General features: G+C 41.8%; 1 protein-coding gene across 1 annotated transcript; it reads right to left on the bottom strand.

The window, feature by feature from the left end:
• Positions 1-258: 258 nt before the first annotated feature.
• On the bottom strand, positions 259-14885 carry miga1 (mitoguardin 1). The gene is made up of 16 exons (XM_047590398.1): positions 14754-14885; positions 12964-13155; positions 10794-10965; positions 8889-9007; positions 8632-8758; positions 8405-8541; positions 7712-7835; positions 7408-7508; positions 4941-5050; positions 4754-4826; positions 3683-3769; positions 3481-3579; positions 3248-3382; positions 3113-3166; positions 2893-3009; positions 259-1585 (listed from the first exon to the last, which is right to left on the bottom strand). Exons 2-16 carry the CDS (start codon positions 13060-13062, stop codon positions 1364-1366), a joined length of 1776 nt encoding a protein of 591 aa, XP_047446354.1. The 5' UTR covers positions 13063-13155; positions 14754-14885; the 3' UTR covers positions 259-1363.
• Positions 14886-15511: the final 626 nt, after the last annotated feature.

The raw sequence follows: 15511 nt of genomic DNA, 5'->3' as shown, positions 1-15511 counted from the left end.
GGCAGCCCAGTTTAAAACTTATTTATGCTTAACATTTCTAGTTTGATCTGATTCAAAAAGTTTATCAATAGCAACGAGCTACAAAGTACTCGTTTGAGGACGCTGGGACTTCATTATTCACAATTCTGTCTTTGCACAGCCGTGTTCAGGTATTAAAATAAACAGTTTTATATTTCCTTACACATTGGTGACTTTAATATAGGATAAATAATGAAATAATCCCAGTGTCCACATATGAGGACGTTGTTCCTTTTTTTCCAAAACCGACTTCCTGCCACAAATACCTTGGAGAAATGAGAAATGCAAACCAAAATAAAAGCTCAGGTCTCGGGGGGTTAACCGTTTAGGCTAATAAACGATGATCAATACGAGTTCCAGGAGGCCACAGTAATATTTTTCTCCAATGATCCTGTTTTTTTTCTTTCCTTCTGTGGATCAACACACGTAGGTGAATTGTTTTAAGACAGTCTTGATATAATGTGAGACGTTCTAGTTCTGCAGCAGCCACTGTTTTTGTGTGTGTGTGTGTGTATATATGTATATATATAACTAGTGTTTTATCTTTCAAGTGATGCTAAAACACAGACTCTGACTGACATTCAGTGACAAAGACAAGGCTCGAGTATGTTTAATAGTAATAAGGCTTTTCTTGCATTTTAATGCCCGGAAACTGAAAAAAAGTTGTTTTAACATCCGGAAGGTTTCCCAGTCCATCCATTTTATTTCGAAGGCTGGATTTAAACACAGCCCCGGTGCTATTTCAATAACAACTTTCCCTTTTTTTTTTTTTTTTAAAGTTCCTTTTAAACTCTTTAAACTGAGTCTCTCGCTCGACGGGCAGCGTGTGCTTAAATACACAAACAACATTTAATTGCATTGCTGATGTTCAGTAGGCGGCGGATAATAAAAAGCTCATCACGAACCCTCGGGTGCACAGCTACTGAAATGAACCCTGCTTCATTTAGGTGTGTGATAAAATAAATATGGTAAAATACCTTTGTCGCTAATAAAACGGCTCCTTATTATTATTATAGCAATAAATACGCCCTGAATTCCCACAGCTCAGCGTCTACTGCATGAGGACTTTTAAATTACAAACATTATTGCTATGATGTGTTAAAGTAACGCTACCATGGCACGGTGACGAGGGGAGGAGGCCACGTGAAGGCAGACGGCTGGTACACTTCACCCACATCCACGGACACACAGAGAGCATGCGGGTGTGATGGCAGATGAGTGGATTTCAGAAACCGGAGGCGCGCTCACACCTGCGGCTTATTTTCTTTGGTCCGTCGGTCGGTGTGAACTCGCCCTTCGGTGTAAATGCTCCTTCTTTTCTTTTTATAATTTTTTGTTCCATCCCTCACTGCACTCTCGCCTCGAACAGAGCGTTGGGCGTCAGCTGCACCTGCGGGGGGGGGCCGCAGCCGTTGAGGTGGTGCAGGCTGTCGGCCCCCAGGTACGCCAGCAGCAGCTCAGAGCGGCGGTGCAGCAGGTGGAGCATGTCCTCCGCCAGGCTCTCCACCGAGGAGTAGCGCACTTTGTCCAGGTCAAAAATGTCCTTCAGGAAGTGGAGCACCTGGTCCTGGAGGAAAAAGACGAGAGTCAAGTATGGAATTAATAGAGGCAAGGACTTCACGATGTGGTATCACAATACTTGAATCATGATTATTGCAATATTCAACATAGTTAATTGAGAAATTTTAAATGCAGCTTAAAATAAACATGTATGTATAGATGACAGTGATAATTCATTGGACAAACTGAGTCAGAAAACAATTAAACCAAATGATCCACTTCTTGTTTGTTGCACTTGTTCAGAAAAAGTGTGGAAGTCGTTCAAAATATGACTTTTTATTTTCCTTTTAAAATCGATATTAGGACATTCAATATTGATTTTGTATTGGAAGAAAAAATATTGCGATATATACCCACATATAGATATTTTTTCCCACACGTAAGAATTTTAAAAGTAGTGTGTGGAAAAATATTCATGCTTCCAAGACTGTTCAGTTTTCTAAAACATAAAATTATGAATATCTGGGGAAAGAATAAATACATAAATCTGTTTTTTTTGCTAAAATGTTTGTATGAGAGCACACTCTAGGCTACATTGATGATACATGTGCAACTTACAATAATAATAATATAATATTATAAATTATATAAATATAAATAATATAAAATTTAAAAAAATGAATTTATCTGGGTTTGGTTTATCATGTTAATTTATTTCTATGAGCTACATGACTTAGCTATAATCTTCTGTAAATTATTTGGCGACAAAACCACATACATGTTCAGATTAATGCATACACTGATCAGGCATAACATTATGACCACCGCCCTAATATTGTGTAGGTCCTCATCATCATCATCCCACAGATACTTGATCAGTTTGGGATCTAGTGAATTTGAAGGTCAGGTCAACACCTCGTGCTGCTCATCATGTTATTTTGAGTTGTTCCTGAAGCGTTTTTGTGTGTATGTGTGTGTCTGTGTCAGGCTGCATCCTGCTGGGTCATTGCTATGGGGTGGGGGTGTCTGGTCTGGTCTGGTCTGGTGCTACATGTCTAAGTTACATCCACGTGAATCAATGCCAGTTCCAAAAGTAAATATAATGACCCTAAAATTGAACCCTGTAGCACTACCACAAATGGCCACTAGGTGTTGTAACTGAGCCACTAAAATGTTAGATCCACAGTGTCAAAGTTCATAATGGTCATAATGTTACGCCTGATCTGAGTGGAAATGCTCAAAACATTTTTTTTTTTTTCAGTTTTATTTAACTAACGACCATATAACAGCGGTGTGGTGTGTGGAAACGGGATTTATTTGCATTTTTCTGTAAATAAATTGCGTCAGACGTCGTGTGTTGATGTCGTTTCTGACCTTGAAGAAGCAGCAGAAGTCGTGCAGGGAGTTCTTCGGACCCAGGAAGCCCCAGGCCAGAGCCGGACTGATCTGCTCACACACGGCGTAGAAATGGGCGATGAAACCGTCTGGCACCTGAGGCAGAGACACGTCACAGAGGGACAGAGGACTTTAGGTCTCCTACTGCTACTACTGCGACCAAACATCCTGTTCCTATATATTAGGAGACATGTTGTACCTTCATGTGTTGTCTCTTCTGCTTCAGCACTGACCAACAGCTGGACGCCACCGCCTACAAACATACACATGAATCAATAATAAATAATAAAAAAACACTTGCTGTGAGGGTTTTCCTGTTTGCGGCTTCACTCACAGTCTCTTTGAAGGAGCTGTTGAGCCACCGGTTGTTGATGACGTTCTGGATGGAGACGGGCGGGTTCTCCAGGTCCTCGAAGGAGTCCATGAGGATGAAGTCCAGCACAATGTCATAGAAGTTCAAGTGTCTCACCTGGAGGGGGACGGTGGTCAAACATTATTTGAAGAAGCGGGAGGAGATTAGTTTACTCCTTCGTAGCTTAGCTTAAACAGATCTGTTGTAACCCTCACCCCTCGTGTGGCCAGCTCCACCTCGGTTTCTTCCCAGTGCTCCGTGTGGTCCAGGAAGGAAATCATCTCTTCAAACACTTCCTCAAATCTCTTTGGGCTCTGGAGACCAAGCGGTAGATGTTGAGAGAAGAACAACTTGTTAAAAAAAAGAAGAAGAAGAAGCAGTAGAAAAAGATAATTTTATTAAGTTTATCAGTCTTACCTTGTGTGCTTTAACGATAATGGAAGACAGTATTTTCTTTCCCGTGTCCGTCAGAAACACCCTGGTCGTCCTCTCAGACAGAATGAGCTGGAGACAAAATTATTACTAAATTACTAAGACTGCATCCTAAAGAGTGAACATGCCAAAAATATTAGGCTGACCTGGTATTTTCAGGTATTTTTAAACTCTTATCATTCCAGCCTTTTTACAAAAAACTAAAAAAAAAAAAAAGAAGCCTATTTAGGACAAACCTAAAGTAAACTGAATTCTGTTCGTGAACATTTGGAGCTCATGCATGGTCTTGATCTCTTTTGAAAGCCAAGAGTCTGAAGTTTCTATCACAAAAGTCAGAATTACTCTAAGTGGTATTGTTCTTGAGGAATCAGAGTTAGCACAGAGTTAAAAAATAAGAAGTTGCTGGGTTCAACTGAATTTTCTGTTTTGAATAAATGTGTTGGTTGAATCCTATAATGGATTTTATCAATGAAATCAGATGGAAATTACATATTCGCAGCATTTAGTCAAACACAACGTGTGCAGTGTTGTGTTGTGTGTTGTGATTGGTTTAGAAAGCTACTGCCGTCCCATACACAACCCAGAGGAATGTTAAAGGGTCTTTAAGTGTCTCTCGGGAGTGAAGCTTTGTAAAGTTTCATTATCCTGAGTTCTGTCGCCCCCTGGTGGCTTTAAGCAGCATAGAACATTAGCCCCACCTCCTCCGTGTGAGCAGATGTCAAACAAACCCCCAAAGTTTCCATTTCTATGTGTGTGTGTAGATTTGTCTGTTTGTTTTGATTACCGGCGCCTTAAAGGTGTCAGTCACATCAACAGCTGTGATTTATTGTCATCTGTTTCTTAACAAGTACCAGAAAACAGTACTGACAAATAAAGCTGAGGGATCTGCTGTGGCTAGCACCGTGTCTCCTGAGCACGCTCTGATACCACCCATGCATCTCTGCGGTATTTTGGCTTCACTTTTGTACAGCATAAGGAGGCGGTGGCAATGGACGGTCGTCTACAGCGGGAGCTTTGTTGTTACACTTCACTGCAGTTAATCAGGTTAGACTGTACCTGACACGCCTGCCGTACACAGTGCAGCTTGGCCAGGAAGTCCAAGTCCCCGAGACACTCTAGCGTCTCCGTCCTGAAAAATAAAAAAAAAAAATCAAGATTTTATTCAGATGCATGAACACTGAGGAACAAATAGGTTAAAACTTGTGTTGGTTTTGCATTTTTTCACGTTAGTGAGTGAAGTTACCGTAGCACCCTGCAGGAGATCTTTCCCTCCTCGGCCATCTGCAGCGCCTCCTCGTAGAAAGGGGAGTGACCCAGGACATAAGCGCTCCTCAGCTCTCTGTGCTCTGACAGCTGAATAGACACAAAAGAAGAAGATGGACTAAATGGTGATCATTTTTATGTTAAGAGGTGGGGTCAGTGTGTGATTCTTGCCATAGCAGAAAGTGATTTGACTGGAGTCAACAGACTGGAACACACTGACAAAACTAGGGTCACAGACTCTCACTGTGTCATGAACATTTTCTTAAATTCTATTGTAAGAAAAGACGCTTTGACATTTGTGGATTTGTGATGAAATCTACGTCAACTTTGTCCGAGTTGAGCTGCTGTTTTTCCACTCCAGTCCAGTATGTGGCAGCAATGCAAATTTAAGTAGTAGCAGTAACACGTTAAACGTTAGCAGTAAAGAGACGACTGTGTTGATAACGCTGGTAAAAACCAAGTGCCAACCTCCAGGTCTGAGCGATGAAACCAATGCGGAAGCGCAGAAAACTGCAGTTCATCAAGTGGCCACTTGAGGCTCCAAAAGGGAACAAATCCCCATAGACGCCCATGTTAAAAAGCCCAACTTTACAGCATTATTAACCATGTTTACAGCCTGGTACAGAAAATTATTTTAGTTTATTTTTTATTAAGGTTTAACATTCTTCATAGATTAAGGGTGTTCCCACTTTGACTGACAGGTGGTAGCCTGAGCTAACAGGTAGCGGAGAGTTGGGCGGGCGGGTCTCAACATCCAACACCTATGTGAAGAGAATACTATGTGAAACTCGTGGTAGGCGTCGTTCGTTGTTGCCTATTGTTGTGGGTCGGGCCTAGTCAAAGTAAAGGGCACATTTTTAGTCCCAGTCCGTCCTTGGTTGGACCTGATGTAGTTCTCAATAAGAGTATTGTGTTGTTAGCTGTCCTTTATGAACAGGATAAATTAAACCATTCTGGTACTCCATGTTGTGGTACTCCATGTTGTGGTACTCCATGTTGTGGTACGTTGTTTGGTCTGTAGTGAAAACAGCTGCAGAGTAACATTTGGAGGAATGCTGAAGGTCTATTTTTGGTGACTGAAGTCTGAATGACCTAGTTTCAGTTTCAGGGCTGTAAATTCTGCCTTAAACTCACCACTCCCTAAATGGCAAATAACAACTCTGCAGGTGTAAATACCTTCAAAGATGCACAGCCCCTCCCCTGAGTCGATCAGTTTAACTCTTATTTAGGCTTCAATCCTATTCCTATTAACGCTTCCTACTTGAGTCAAAGGCTTCGGCTTATTTCAGATTCTTAACAACCAGTTTATTTTTGTGCTCTGTGGGTCAAGTCCACCAGTAGAACCGGATACACGGCTCAAGTCCCCACAGAGAGATAAACAGTGGGCGGTGAAGGAGCAGGAAGATCAAAGCTCCCGCTGTGAAACACCCGAGTTGAGCTTAAGACGGGTCCACTCCTTCACCTGAATCGTTTTAGCTTTTGAAAGGAGGAGGTTTAAAAGATAATGAACCTGCACACACAGACCAGCCACAACATTAAAACCACCAGCTGGTTAATGGTGAATAACACTGCTGAACCTGGATTCTGGTATTTATGTGCTCCGTGGATCACGCTGTCCAGTAACAGTGAGCCTTGGACAGCCATGACCCTGCCACCAGTTCACCTCTGACCACTTTCATGATTACTAACCACTGGAGACCAGGACCAGGAACCCACAAGAGCTGCTGTTTTAACCTCCTGAGACCCAAGTATTTGTTTGAAATGCATCTTAATTTCATTTTAATCTTCTTAATAAGATTAAGGTCTTTAGGTATTTGGGATTAGTTGGACCTAGAAAGTATATCATGGTCTTTGAACTGGAAGTCGTTTTTGAAATAAATTATATGGACATAGGGATTATTTCACTGTATATTACAATGTAAGTCCCCAATGTGTACCAATATAATAAAATAAAACTGTTTATTTTAATGCAAAAAGCAGAATTGGAAACAATGAAATCCCAACGTCCTCAAACGAGTAACTATTAATTTGTTAAATTTGCATGTCAAACCAAACTAGAAAAGTTAGTAAGAATAAATAAACAAGTGTATTAACCCTTCGCTAACAGTACATGGCAAAGAAAAGTGTCTCTTTATGAGGACAAAACGTATAAATAAAGGAGAATAAGCTGCCACACACCTAAAACATAATGTCCCCATATGAGGACGCCGGGTCTGACCCATTCATCACAGTTGTGTCATTATCAAAACTGCTAAAATTCTTCGATTTATCCATTTTGTTTCTGCTTCTAACCCATGAACTTGCCTGTTGTATATCCCACCCACTAATAATCAGTGCTGTTCACTTCTACTGTCGGTGGTCATAATGTTATGGCTGATAGGCTATTAAGGCGGACTCTTGCTCAGCAACAGGAGGATTCACTGAGGGAGGTTTATTGCTTCTCTTACCTCGGCAGCAGAGACGAAAGAGTCGTTGGAGGCGATGCTGATGCTGTCTCTGAGGCAGCCGTCGTCCAGCTCCTCTCTGGCCAGGATGTCGGCCATCTTATCTGAGAGAGATAAAAGATAAATAAATAAATAAATAAAAATAAAAATCATATCCAGCCCCTCACACACCAAGACTACAACCACAAAAATAACACAGGATGTTAAAGTGGATGCTTCTTGGAGTTCCTGCTGTTTTATTGTGCTCGCTGCATATATATATATATATATAACATCCTGTGTAAATGATGGCGGGTCAGTGACTCACCCTGGCTGCTGCAGTGGGACGAGGGCTCCGACACACCCAACACCCCCTCAAACTCCTCCTGGAGGTGGTAGGCTCTCTGCAGCAGAGACCTGAGCCTGTGGATGAACTCTGCACTGATGACGTCCTGAAAGGAAGCGCATCATAAAGATCAGATTTACCAAAATGAGTTTTGACATGAACATATAGATCAGATCTAGAATTCAGTGGAACAATCCAACATCTCTTTTCCGGGTTCTTGCGCATCCTCAGTGTTTCTAACAACCTTTCCAAGAGAGCGTCAGACTTCCTCGACTGAGGAAAACGAAGCCGCGGTCTGAGCATTTGTTGGATTAACTGCTTGACCCACACTAATCCAAAACCCCACAATCTGAACGCTGCTTTGGGGTATAATCCTCTATAGCACAGGTCTTCAACAGAGGTACACAAAATCTTTAATTTTCCACCACAAATTTAAATTTAACACCTATTAATTACAAGGTAAAATGATGATTTTTATGGGAAAAAAGCCAAAGAGCAGAATCAGAGTACGGTTGTTTAAGATGTTCGCTCCTTTATGGCTGAAATTTCCCATATATTAATGGATAATGGAGCAGGATAACGCATCATCTCACCAAGAAAACACCCTCTAAAATAGTTTTTACGAACACGAATGGACGGGTTTTCCACGTCCTCCTCTCAGTCTGATACTCCTACCTCCATGCCTTGCTCAGCGATGGCGTCTCCAGCTCCCGTCTTAACAGATTCACAGCTCTCCTCGTCCTCAGCCTGCTTCCCCCTGAACGTCAGCGCCTCCTCCCACCGCCGCAGAGCCTCCTCAAATAAATCCATACCTGATAGAAAACACACAGAGTCCCCATCGTCCATCACGTCCTCCACTCTCATCATTACAAACACGTTGAGGTTGACGCCCGTGTCTTTACCCATGAGGTACAGGTTCTCAGGGGTGGTGACTGGTATCCCACCGCACGTGTCGACGTCGCCCACCCGGTCCCAACAGCTGGATTCGTTAGCGCAGGTGCTGCTGCTGGACGAGTTCATGCTCTTTACCTGCAAAGAAGAAGGAGCAGAAGTAGCATGAACAGCTCTGACAGAAATACGGTTCTTTCATTACAAGAAACTGACACTTCCTCAACAAAAATCAATCACTTATTATAATAACGTCTTGGTTCCATCTTACCGAAGCCAGGCTCAGCAGAGACCCGGACCGGTTCCTGTCTTCTCCTGTGAGGAGACCCAGACCGGAGCGGTTCTCGTTCATGGAGTCGAGGGTGACACTTATGTTTTGGCTGGTGTTATCTGGGCACATAAAGACGAACAAGGATCAGACCACAGCAGCACTGTTGACTCAGGATTATGTAACAGATAAGCCGTGTTTGGCCCGTAATGGTTGTAATACCACCACTGTGTAATAACCACTTTGTGGGAATTTCATTTTTTTTTCCTGTTTAAATCCCTTTCTATCATATTTTACTCACTTACTGTCTGAAAATTCTTTTCATTAACAGTCAGATTTGACATCACTGCCGTCATTTGTTGCGTTCAACCAAATGTGCAACACCTTAATATCACAATATAAAACTACATTTTGAAAAAACTCTCAACTATCGCTAAAACTTTTTTATGCTCACTGATGTTTATTTAATTTTTTTTTTCAGGCATATCGATATAAAGGTCCATTTAAAGTCCATCTTCCTGAAAATGAAGTCTAGTGGGACCAGAATTTAAGAAAATGAAGAGATATCGCGAGATGAAAATAATAGCTCATTCAGAAAACACCTTTCAATGGAAACACGCATCAGAATTTTCAGGAATGTTGCAATGGAAAAGCAGCTAGTGAGAGAACTGACCAAGTCTGAGACAAGGAGACACTGAGAGACACATTTAAAGCAGAGTCAATACTGAAATCACAGGTGAGGATTTAAACCTGTGAGTTTGCTTGTAATTATGCGTCGCTCTGTAATTACGCCGGTAAATCAGGAACTGAGCAGCTCATGATGGTGTTCAAGTTAATAAATACTGAACTACGGTTCAGAGGACGGGAGGCGTAGCTGAGCTTGTGGAAGGAGACGCTAACCTGAACATGCACATTAATGACTTCCCCACAACACCTTCCTGCAGATGTTTCACAATAAGAGCGTCAGTAACAAATGAATGGTGTATAACCACTGAAACAGCACGGGCCTCATCATTTGATGCAGTTATCAAGAGCGTCGAGCAGAAACTTTGAGCAATGCAAGCGGGGAGCGAGATCTCATAATAAAATGCAGTAAATTACACTTCACAATGACGGCGCGCTACAGAGCGCCACAGGAAATCATTCCTGCCCGTAACCAACAACCACTCCTCACTCTGAGTGTCAGACAGTAATGGTATTATGCAATAACTCATGTTCACTTTCTTATCACATACTTGTAAATATTTCTTTATGTGTTTATTGGGCTTTGGACTCAGACATTGATGTATTCTTATTCAAATGACCTACTTATTACACACATATGTATATATATACATACATATTCTTATTGCCTACGTTGCCCATTCTTGCTGTAACCAAAAGTAGTTTCCACCTGGGATCAACAAATTGACTCTGATACAGGTGTAATTGGAGGAAGAAAAAGTCCTGTTACCCTCTGTAGTTTAGGTAGATGAAGGTCTCTGTCACATTTAAGTAAAATAAAAAAATAAAATCTATAAAGGTCATATGACCTTTATCAAAGGATATTATTCTATTTTCATGGACCCCTTGCAATTACACCACAGACCACTAGGGGTCCACAGACCCCCCCACACATTGGTGTTTAATTGCACATGAATTAAAATCATGCAGAGAACAGACTGTGCAGATAAACTCTAAAGAAAAGCTGTGTTTCCCTGGTCACTGCTTCATCCCACATTTCTGGTCGTGTCTCTTTGGGACTCGACTCGGTGGCTAATCGGAGACTAATGAGATTTTTTCTGAAACCAGACGTTTACAGTTCAAGGGAACACAGGAGCAGAACAGGCACGTCAGTCCGAGTACGTCACCAGCCGGTGTCGCACTCGCTACTTAAAGGGATCACGGACCGAGGCGTGAGGCGCTTACCGTTCTCCGCCGTGTTCCGGGAGTAAAACTCGAAACCTTCCTGCTCCCACTGGGGCATGTGAGCCTTCTTCCTGCCCTTCCTCCTCTGGAAGCGGCGGGCGAGGAACAGGAGCGACACGGCGCCGAAGGCGGCGGCGGCCACGAGCTTCTTGGTGCCTGGGCTGACATTCACCTGGAGAAGAGTTAGAGAAGAAGCATTAAATCGACCTCTTTTGGTTTAGTTTCTCCCCTGAGCCAAGGACTAAGACTATAAGAAGCTCTAAATGAGGGACCCCAACATAAAGCACACAAATAAGCAAAGTGTGCATCCAGATTACCAGGAGATGAGAGCTGCCATTATTGCACATTTCCAGCCGAGTTAAATGATTAAACAGCTCCTGTTATCAGCTCTTACACAGATACTGTGAGACCGATGACACAAGTGGTGGAGGGCAGTTCACCCGAGGATGCATACCTCTAAAAGCTGCACATGCCGATGTCATAATGTCAGGTAGATCAACATCAGATAGCCCCCCCCTGCCACTTCTCCTACCCCCACCCCTCCATCTAAAGATAGAAACACCGAACCAGGAGGCCATTATCAGCACAGGCACCGCGGCTGCACATTAACCAGCTACCGGACATTACACAAACGCTCAGTCGGTCTGACAACAGCGGTAATATTGACTTTCTGAAAAGGGTACAGGGGTGATTAAAATGGTGGCTCCGCGAGCCTGCGATGCTTCCGAGCCGTTTGCCGGCTGCTGCTACATGTCAGGAACGCTCCGACCAGAATCTGATATCAGACCCGCTACGTGACCGAGGACACACAAACACACCAGCACTTTAACACGCAGGTGCCTGCGGGAAAATATAAAACATTTAACCACCTGGGAAAGCACCTAAAATATTAAACTCTTACAGTTTTTGTGCAGATGTTGAAAAGTCTGTGTGTTGAATTGGCATGAATTAAACGTAGAAGATCATTGTCGTTGAATGCATCTATGACTGAAGGCTTTTAATTCAGATTTAAAAAAAAATAATTAAAAAAAAACGATATTTCCATTGCACAAAGCCTCCAGCTCATGCAGGCGGTAGCACTTTACACGTAAGCAGCTTAACTTTAAAACTATGAATGGAGCTGCGCCAGATTCTCCCGTGTGAAACCTCTAAGACAATTCAATCTGCTCCGCAGAGACGCGTTTCTGATCCGATGAGGCACAAAAAAACAGACAGACAAGGCAAAGGAAACCCGGCGGAATGCGAGGCTTCCAGTAGAGCAGGTCTCAGTATTTGTACTTGCTCTTGTTTTGCCGGCATGAGTGCAAACGGCCTCTCTCCACAGGAACGGTAGGTCACCGCTTTTTGAAGCGATGAAAACGGCGCCGCGGTACCAAAGATCCGGTCAACGGAGTTGGACGCGACTCGCGTTTGCAGCCTCAGTTTCATTTTTAAGTGGAGGATGAGAAACTCTTATCGGGCCTCGATACTGTCCGGCTCATAGTAAAGAGTGAATAGGTAAATAAATATCAGCTGGTGCAGGGTATCCGCAGGGATTTTAAAAAGTATTAAAAGTTGATTATTCAATCTTGTGGGGAAATTAAGAATAAAAAGTCTTATCACGACTTCATGAGGTCTAAAATTTGAAGCTATTTTTGAGGTAAATTTTCGAGTTCAAGTCCAAAAAACGTGTGTGAATTTATTCGTTTATTAAAAAACAAAGACGAACTGGCAACATAAAGACTGTGGGTGCGTTTGTAGATTGTCTCTGGGAAGGTCCAGACGACATGCAACTTTCTGCAAGTGTTATGCACTTATACACTGTTCAAACAGCCTGTTTGAATTCTGTTGCACGTCACTGATGCAAGTGGTGGCAATTCAAAGTGACAATGAGGTTTTAAAAAATACTGAAAAGGTCTCGAAAAAGTCTTTAAAAGGTTTTGAAATTAACTTCAAGACTCCTGTACGCACGCTGCTGCGGGAAACGCTACAGTTTGTGCAGATATTTTGATGCACATGATAATTAACACAGAACTGGTAGATGTTTGCTAGAATTATTGCGAACGGATAGTTTAAATAAAGGCTACTTGGGCAACGTACCCTCAACAACATCATCTCTCCAGACCCTTAAATAGACGCCAGTAACGAGTGACCGTGGAGGAGCACGTCCCACTTGCAAACACACGCTCACCTGTGCCAGAGAGGCGCAGACGGACATCGGCAGGTCGACCATGCGCAGGGCAGCAGCCTTGACGGACAGCTGGGAGCTCGAGAGGGTCTCGTGTGTCATCGTGGCGCTCTGTCAACGACTTGGCAGCTCCTCTTTTGTCGGCATCTTGTTGTAGCCGAAGCAGGACGGCCGGCGTGAGTGGAAGGCTTTAACCTGGGAGGATCAGGGAGGGATATAATGTCATTACATAAAGCCTCGCACAGCGCGTACAAGTCGCCCTGTTTGCGCAAAACTGAGTCACGCAGGTTCCATCGCGTCTATAAAGTTCAAGCGCCGTCTTCCTTTTCCAACCTTTACCTGCATGAACGCGTGGACTGATAACCTGTGGAAACAGAGGTGGTCGTTCACAGAACTACAGGGCTGCCGGCCCACACCCACCAGGGGACATGTTTCAACCTTCGGCCTATGTCACACACACACACGACTGAGCAAAGTGTCCGTCTGAGTACATAAGTAAATTAGAGGCTTTATCTTTCTGCTAACATCGTATTGATGTCTCCACAGCCACTCGCTGCACAACCACTTAATATGATTCTCTGACAGGGCAGTGCACAACATCCACTTAAGTTTGGACAAGAGTCCGACACAGCGCTGAAAATGTGTCTCAAATATCGAGAAAGGGTCAATTTAGTTTGACTTTAGTGACTTTTAAGCAGCCGTCACAGGTAAAATGATATTAATTTGTCAGTGCCAAAAACTGGGAACATGCCATTTAAAGAGTAAACACCATAAAAATAAGTTTCCTCGTTGCATTAACGTCAAGGCAAATACGAGAAGAGACAGAGACTTTTTTTTTTGTTTACTTAGTAAAAACATTTATGAATTTAAGTTAATAAATGACGCATTTGTCACTGTATTTCTTATCTATTCTGTTCAGTCTACCTGCATGTTATAATTCTCTTTACTGAGGTTTTGCAATACTGTTTTAACCCTTGTTACCATTAAGGGACAAAGAGTCCTTTGCGAAATAGCATACGTTAAGAAGTGTTTCTACATAAATCTTTTAATCCACTTCAGTCGTAACAATAAATAACAAAGTAGATTTTTCTTAATCATAACAATTTTTGAAAATCTGGCACTAAAAAAAACAACAAAAAAAAACCATCAAAATCAATGTTTCTGCAAGGATCTAATAATTCCCCTAAGAAAAATCCACTTTGCATTTGGATTTTTGAAAACATTTAAAAAATATTCACAAAAAAAAGTTCTGATGGCATCACAAACACTGGCATATGAAGGATTAAAAGTCAGCAATTAATCAAACATTTGAGTTTGAAATATCACAATTTGCTAAATAAATAAAATACACCCATTTGCAAAATATTACACCAAAAAGCATAACTACCGCTATGTTATTAAAAAATAAATAAATAAATAAAATAGAAATTGACACTTCTGTCCCATGAGGATTAAAGGTCCCATGTCATGTTACTTTACAACTATTAATTTTATTGTTAAAAGTTACAATACTGCCCCTTATTTCCATTAAAATAATTTTAGATAAATTACAAAAAAATAAGAGTCTAAAAAAACATTTAAACACATGGATAAAATCGCTGATTTTAAATGATAAACTAATCATAATCACATTACACAGGACCGGCCTCTCTGAGCGGCTAATGCTAGCGAGGCTAACAGCGGCTAACAGGGTTAACCGAGCTCAAGCAAAACCATCCGACGCAGAAACCAACCTCCCAACTATCTCCTGAATGAATGTGGCTGGATTAAAGTGTATACGACATATTCAGTACCTCTGGAGCCGTCTCTGCTCCTCGTGGTTCACCCAGTCCTGCTATGACCTCAGCGGCTGCCGACTGAAGAAGGACTCCCGGAGCTGAACGCCCCCATCCACACACATGCCCTGAGTGGAACAGCGCGCCAGCTTCCTGTCAGCCTCTCTGCGGGGCTTTGGCGCCCCCTCTCGGTTATCTGGGGAATTACAGTCTGTGTACGTGCTAGTAATAAACCCTCCTGTTTTTATTTATTATTTATGTTATTTATCTCAACTTCTATAACCGCTTGTCCTCTATAGGGTCGCGGGATTATTTATTTGTTTGTTTGTTTATTTTATTTATTTGCCAAATATATACGGAAAAAGTACAAAGATGCATAAATGGTATATAAGCACGCTCATTTACTATTGTTTGCTTAATATATCTTTTTATATTTTTTTATACACTTATTTTTATTCTTAATCCAACCATATGTGCACTGTGTATCTTATCTGATCTTATCTACTACAAAACTAATAGAAATAAAATAAAAAATACAACAAATAACCAAATACAAGAAAATTGAAGGTGAAAATTTTCAGGCAATATTATATTTTTAACACAAACTTCTTGTTTTGGATGCTTTGGGGTTTAAACTCTTTTCAGTATAGCTTAAAAACAATGATATTTTGTTGTTGGTTAGCAAATTTGGAGCAGTGAATATGAAATTTGACTTTAATTATGAGAAGGTTGATTGCATACATTTTGTCTAGGCCTGTTTTTTTCCATTTTCAGTC

The sequence above is a fragment of the Mugil cephalus genome, chromosome 7 (genome assembly GCF_022458985.1).
Source record: "Mugil cephalus isolate CIBA_MC_2020 chromosome 7, CIBA_Mcephalus_1.1, whole genome shotgun sequence".
Lineage (NCBI taxonomy): Eukaryota > Metazoa > Chordata > Actinopteri > Mugiliformes > Mugilidae > Mugil > Mugil cephalus.
Note: the sequence above shows the minus strand (reverse complement) of the source record. Positions and strands in the feature narration are given on the sequence as shown.